At 39.9% G+C, this 7,523-nt stretch overlaps 1 protein-coding gene across 1 annotated transcript; it reads right to left on the reverse strand.

Annotated features, from left to right (window-relative positions):
• Window positions 1-880: 880 nt before the first annotated feature.
• On the reverse strand, window positions 881-1,828 carry LOC115525833 (olfactory receptor 51I2-like). Its single transcript, XM_030333218.1, has one exon. It carries the CDS (start codon window positions 1,826-1,828, stop codon window positions 881-883), a length of 948 nt encoding a protein of 315 aa, XP_030189078.1.
• Between the last annotated feature and the right edge of the window lie 5,695 nt (window positions 1,829-7,523).

The following is a 7,523-nucleotide window of genomic DNA, read 5'->3' on the forward strand; positions in this document are numbered from 1 at the left end:
GTCACGATTACGGAGATGCAGAAGTCTAGACCTAGGAGAATTGTTGGTATAGTTCCAGTCCAGATATGAAAACCTGAGAACCAGGAAAACCAATGGTATAAGTCCAAGCCTAAGACCAAAGGCAAGAAAAGACTAACCTTCCTGCTTTGAGACAATCAGACAGAGATGTCTTTCTTTTATTCTTGGACTTTTACTTTATTCAGTCATTCAGTGGATTGGATGAGGCCCACCTACACTGGGGAAGGCAATATGCGTTACACAGTTTATCAATTCAAATCTCAACCAAAAACACCCTCACAGATACACACATAAATAATGTTTAACCAAATATCTAGACTCCTTGTGGCCCAGTCAAGTTCACATGTAATATTAACCATCACAACTTGACTTTTCAATCGGCATGATGGGAAGAGCTCTGTCTCCTGGAAACATCAGAAACTAATCACCCAAGCTAAGCTCGCATACTGGTAAAGATGTGATACCTAGCCCGTAATTAGTCCCTCTTTGCCCTTGTCTTTTTCAGAATTGTGCAGGCCCATAACCAGAAGTCCTAACCATGTCACCAAGTATCTTAAAAATAGTTCCCTGCTTCTCCAGAAAATAATCTCACCCTGTAGTGATAGTTGACATTCTTTGGGTTATTCTTGAAAAGAGACCATTTTTGTGTTTCTAAAGGACATTGAATTTTTGATTTATGGATAAGACCCAAGATGGTTCTGGCAGGTGTTGGCCCAATATACCAGACTAAATGATTGTGCATTGATCTTATACCTCAAAGTGTAACACTAACATTCTTTGGATTGATCCTCTCTTCCAATGGTGTCTGGATGGTTATACCTCCAAGACAAAATCCTTAACAGTTTTCAGCTCTACCAAAGACTCAGGACTTAACCCTAAAGAGCATCTTGAGGAGCCTGCGACGTATCTCCTTTGTCTTAATGGAGTAGATGATAGGATTGAGCATGGGAGGCACAAAGAGGTAGAGAATAGACATGAGGATATAGACAGCATGGGGCAGGCCAGCATCAAAACGATGCACGATGGAAACACTTACCATGGGCACATAGAAGATGAGCACAGCTAGGATGTGGGACACACATGTGTTCAGTGTCTTGATGCGCTTTTCTCCGGAGGCAATGGCAAGCACTGATCGCAAGATTAGTACATAGGAGATGAGAATGAGTGCAGAGTCCAGGCCAAAGGTGAATAGCACAATGGACAGCCCATAGTGGCTATTGAGGGAGACATCAGTACATGCCAGCTTAATCATATCCACATGAAGGCAGTAGGCATGGGAGAGGATGTTCTGGGAGTGGCAGAAGGGGAGTCTGTGCAGCAGCAGTGGGAAGACAAGGATAAGGGCAAAGCTTCGGAGGACAGCACACAGTCCCATTGCCACAATGCGGGCATTAGTGAGCACTGTAGCATAGCGCAGTGGGTGGCAGATGGCAACATAGCGATCGAAGCTCATAGCCAGAAGGATGCCAGACTCTGTCCAAGAGAAGAGGTGGATGAAAAACATTTGGGCCAAGCAGGCATTAAAGGCAATCACCCTGGCATGGAAGCAGAGGGCAGCCAGCACGGTTGGCAATGTGGAAAAGGACACTCCCAAGTCATTGACTGAAAGTAGAGATAAAAAGTAGTACATGGGCTGGTGCAAGCTCTGCTCCTCCTTAACAATGAGGAGGATCAGGGTGTTTCCCACAATGGAGATGGTGTAGAGCAGCAGAAGAGGGAAGGATAGCCAGGATTCCATGGTTTCCATTCCTGGGAAGCCCGTCAAGATAAAGGTGGGAGCATCAGAGGCATTGATTTTGAAGTTACCCATGAGAAGCTGGCTACATGTGTTATCAGCCAGCACAACTGTGTCTAAGACTACTATTGTTCCTAGAGAGGAAAAACAACACAAAAGTTTATAAACTGTGATCACACATAGATTTTATTCCTAAAATACACTGATATTGGGGCACCTGGGTGGCTCAGTCAGTAAAGCGTCCAACTCTTGATTTCAGCTCAGGTCATGATCTCATAGTTCATCAGATTGAGCCCCATATCAGGCTCTATGCTGAAAGAATGAAGCCTGCTTTGGATTTTCTCTCTCCCTCTCTCTATCCCTCACCCATGTGCATGCATGCATTCTCTCTCTCAAAATAAATAAATAAAAGGATGGATTGGGAGGATGAAGAGGAGGTCATGAAATGCTAGCCATCAACAGAAAGACTTCTTTCTTAGAAATCTTTCAGAAAGACTAGATTAAGACTCTTCTTCAGGGTGGTTGACTAGCTCATTAAGTGTCATTGGCAACCCTCTGGACACCTTCAATGTGGCCATCATAACATCTGTCCTTCAAATGCCTCAACTTTCATAGCCATGATCTTAGCTAACCCCCAAGAGATGTTCACACTTACATCCAGTCTGACAGATGAGGAACCAAGTGTTCAAGAAAGGAAAGAGAATTAGTCCAGATTTTCTTGGGAGGCAGTTACATGGCTGGAACTAACATTCACTAATCCAATTTCTACCTGAGGAACTTACGTGGTCTACAGTCCCACATTTAATACTGGAAGAGTCCATTCAGGACCCCTGGAAAATCAAAATATCTCAAGAGGCATTGGAGAATACTAGTTAAGAATATGGTGCCAGAACATCCTGGGTTTGAGTCCAGTGACATTAGGTAAATTTCTTAAACTCTCTTCTCCTGTGTCTTTACTTTTAAGACAGGAATAAAAGAAAGTTGCCCTATGGATATGGATACATGCATATGTAAGACAGAAAGAGAGAAACAGACAGAGGAAGAGAGAGAGAGAACTTGGACTTGAAATAGGTCCTGCCCACAGTAAGCATTACATAAGTACTGCTATTATTGTTATTATTTAAAAGTTATTATTTTAATAGCATGTTTAGATGGAAAATAAATCGCACATCGTGATTTCCAAAAACACAAAAGTCATTGAATGTGTTTATATTAAACTTAAATTTGTATTTTTAAATCACTTGTTATCACATAATAGATCATGGTACAGACAAGCAGAAGTAAATTGCAAAAGGTTGAAAATTAAGCAAAAAAAAATTATAACACTGGAAACATTCTATCCATTACCTTATTTTTTCCTATGAGTTGTTAAGGAATAGCATTCTTTCATTTCCATAACAGACCATTGTGTTTCATCTCAGAGACAGTCAAAGTTCAATAGGGAGTAGAAAATGCGAAACACTGCCTGACATCAGCCCAAGTGAGGTTGTGAGGAGAGGTGATAAAGGAATATTAATTTTACATCTTCCCTTTTGGTCTCCTGCATTGTGGAATTTCAAAAAAAAAAAAATTTAGGGAGGGAGTTACATTTAAGAATATTTTGTAATATTCTAAAATATGTCCAGAGAACCTTGCATACCCTGTAATAAGTGGCTTTACCTGCTGTTTTTGGAATTTATTTTTTCTAATTAAAAAAATTAATGTTTATTTCTGAGAGAGAGACTGAGTGTGAGTGGGGGAGAGGCAGTGAAAGAGGGAGACACAGAATCCAAAGCGGGCTCCAAGCTCTGAGCTGTCAGCACAGAACCCAATGCGGGGCTCAAACCCATGAACTATGAGATCATGACCTGAGCCAAAATTGGCCGCTTAACTAACTGAGCCACCCAGGCACCCCTGGTTTTGGAATTTAGGTGTTAGATGCCTTCTACTTCTCATGGATGTTTCCTAACCCTTGAGTGGAATTATTCACCATTGAGTAATTTATTATTTATGTAAACTTTGGGGGGAAATTTGCTTTAGCCCTGCCATGGTGCACATATTATATCAATGAACAATCAAATTATAAATCAGAGAGAAATTCCCTGCTAGATGGATAAGGGTCTGAGACAAAGCTTCAGAGAACTACTGCTGAGGATGGGGATGCTGAGCAGCAGCACTGGACTTGAAGAGGGAGGAGGATGGAGCAGATAAGCCCTGGGAAACCTGTACAGTGCAATGAGCTCCCATTAGTACCACACAAAGAAACTGACTGAGGATTTTAGAGGAGATAGTCTTAAGGAGATGCATGGGTCACTCTCTTCTTGAGCACCCACCCCTGGATTTCATCCCATCATGCCACATGTTCCACTATAAGGAAGTCTAAATTGTCCCAAGTAAAAGACTACTCCTGGAGAGGGTCAGTTTTAGTACTTCCTTCCTGTCCTAATTAGAGATGATAGAGTTCAGCTGAATGTTCTATTCTGTTCTTTATTTTCTCAGTGTTCAGGCAAAGCAAAAAGTGGGGCAGAAGATGAAGACAGAAATGATAACTTGACAAAGAGAGAAGAACTGAAGGACAGGAAAGAGACAGAAAGGAGGGGATAAAAAATACAGAGGAAATAATATGGAAATGGGAGAGTCAAGTGAAGGAAAGAGGGTGCCAAACATAGGGAGACAGTGACTAGAACATTAAAGATGGAGAGGAAGAAAGAAGACAAATAAGGCCAAGAACACCTCTTAAGAACACTGAGAACATTACAACGTGATGCCTCAGCAGCTCCATGAGGGTGGGCTGGGTTTTCCCCAAGCTAGGCCAAGGATGTAGAAGGCCCTAGACACACCACATTTCATGGGAGCTGCCTGCTAGGCTCTGGGAAGTGGAGGGGCTATGGGAAGCCATTCATATCCCCCAGTCAAACCCAGCTGGGAATAGATTCCTCACAGGGGATCCCAGCGGACTCTGCTTGCTGTCTATTCCATGGATGATCCAGACCTGTTTGTGAAGACCAAGACTCTCAGACTCTTCTCCTAGCTGAGCAGGGCTTACCTGCCCCCACACCATGTCTTCATGGCTCCTGAGATCCTCTTAAGGATGAGTTTTGAGGCACCTCTGGCATATGAGGAGTGTGAATACCAGGGAGCCCAGTGATTGCAAACAGTAAGCTAAGAATATAACTCATTCTTCCTTATCTTCAGCTCCAGAATTTCTTTTCCCCACACCATGTCCCTACCCTAAGGCTCTCTTCTTAGGGGACTTTCGGAAACCAGAATGTAAGGTTGGCTTGGGTCATTGGTGACAGAAAAACAATAATCATCAAGGATACTGGGTGTTTACAATGTTCCCTAAACTCCTTCAAGAGCTCTATGAGCATTGTCTCTTTCTATCCTAGCAACCACATTTAGATGGAAATGTTCACTTCTCATTTTACGGATGAGAAACATGATGCCAAGGGGGTTAAATTAAGTCCAAAATTATATCACTGAGTGGCAGAGCTACATCCATAGACTGTTCATTTATTCACTTAACATTTTCAGAAAACCTAAAAAAATTTATCCAGCAATGACCCTGAAACATGCATCATATGCCTGCTAATCACTATCATCTTTATCTTTTTCCCCATTTATCCTATCTTTCATATTTGATTGTCTTTCTTGCCTTTGTCTTTCTTTGTCTTTATGCAAACTCCCTCAAAAATAACTAGAGAAAACAAGAGAGGAAAAAAGGATAAAAGAAACAAAAATTATTCTCTCTCATCCTATGACTGTAAATGTCTGGCTTTCCCATAAGACCACTAGCTAATATCTGGGAGACAAGCCTGACTCCTTCCTCAGTACCCCCCAACCAAACCCAGGGCTTGTATTTGCTATATGCATGACATCACATCTATGGTATCACATATACAGCGAGTCCCAGGCAGTTGAACCTTTAAGTTTCAAAGATTACTTGATTCTCTGATTTCTTTTTTAAAATTTTGCTATTAATATATAATTCACGTCTTATAAAATTCAGTTTTTAAGTATATAAATCAGTGATCTTTAGTGTATCTGCAAAGTTGTGCAGTCATTACCAACATCAAATCACAGAATGTTTTCATCACTCTGAAAAGAAACTTCCTGGCCATTAGCAGTCATTCCCCATTCTCATCTACCCTAGCCCCTGACAACAACTAATCCATTTTCTGTTGCTTTCGACTTGACCATTTCTGAACATTTTATCTAAATATAATCAAATGTGCTGCTTTTCATGTCTGGCTTCTTTCATTTAGCATGTTTTCAAGGTTCATTATATATCAGTACTTAATGTCTGATAAAATTTCCATTGTATAAAATATACCACATTTTATTTGTGTAATAGTCACATGATGGGTATTTGGATTGTTCTCATTTTGAGGCTGCAAATAATACTTCTTTGAATATTAATGTATAAGCTTTATTATAGAAATATATCTTTGGTTCTTTGGAGCATGTAGCCAAGAATAAAATTGCTGAGTCACTTGGTAACTCTATGTTCACCTGTTTGAAGAAAAGCCTAAAGGTTTTCCAAAGTGGCTTCACCAATTTACATTTCATCAGCAATGTTTGAGGATTCCAGTTTCTCCACATCTTTGCCAACTTTGTTATTTTCTGTTTTGTTTTGTTTTGTTTTCCTAATAGGAATGCAATGGTATCTCATAGCAGTCTTGATTTGCATTTCCCAAATGACCGATGAAGCTCAACTTCATACCATGTGCTTATTGGTGTGCTTACCATGTGCTATTTGTATGTCTGTTTTTGCAGAAATGTCTACTCAAATCATTTGCTTATTTTTAAACTAGTTTATTTGACTTTTTGTTGTTGAGTTGTAAGATCTCTTTATGTATTTTGGATATGAAACTATTGTTAGATATATGATTTGCAAATTTTTTTTTCCACTTTCTTCGCAGTGTCCTTAAAAGCACAAAAGGTTTGTTTTTTGTTAAGTCCAATTTATCTATTTTTTCTTTGGTTTCTTGTCCTTCTCATGTTATACCAAAACAACCATTGTCTAATACATCTGAGTTTTCTTCTAAAGGTATTATAGTTTTGTCATTTCTTAGCTTTTTGGCTAAGATCAAGTGTAAAGGTGTTAAGAGTTTTACACCTTACATGTAGACCTTTTATCTATTTGAATCAATTTTTTTACATGTTTATTTATTTTGAAAAAGAGAGTATGAGTGGAGGAGGGGCAGAGAGAGAGAAAGAGAGAGAATCCCAAGTAGGCTCCATGCTCAGCACAGAGCCTGACACCGGGCTCAATCTCACAACTGTGAGATCATGACCGAAGCCAAAATCAAGAGTCAGGTACTCAACTGACTGAGCAGCCCAGGTGCCCCAGAGTTAATTTTTTAAAATTTTGAGTTAATTTTTATATATAAGTTGAGAGAAGGGTCCAACTTCAGTCTTTCTCATGTAGATATTCAATTATCCCACCAACATTTGTTGAAAAAAAATTATTATTTACCCATTAAACAGTCTTAGTATCATTGTTGAAAATTCATTGAACATAGATGTATGGGTTTACCTCTGAACTGTCAGTTTTCTTCCATTAGCCTGTATGTTTACCCCTTACATTGGTATCATACTGTCTCAAATAATCTAGATTTGCAAAAGAGAGAACAGACAGCATGGAAATCTGAGATACTGTTTCTGGTCAGTAAAAGGATTTTGGAGAATATTCAGGCATGGACAATAAGAATCAAAGGGATCTTCTGATTTCACTAAGGAAGGACAGGCAAAGGCCCACTATATTCTCCTCCAGCTTTCTTATTAAGGG

This window comes from Lynx canadensis, chromosome D1 (genome assembly GCF_007474595.2).
Source record: "Lynx canadensis isolate LIC74 chromosome D1, mLynCan4.pri.v2, whole genome shotgun sequence".
NCBI lineage: Eukaryota > Metazoa > Chordata > Mammalia > Carnivora > Felidae > Lynx > Lynx canadensis.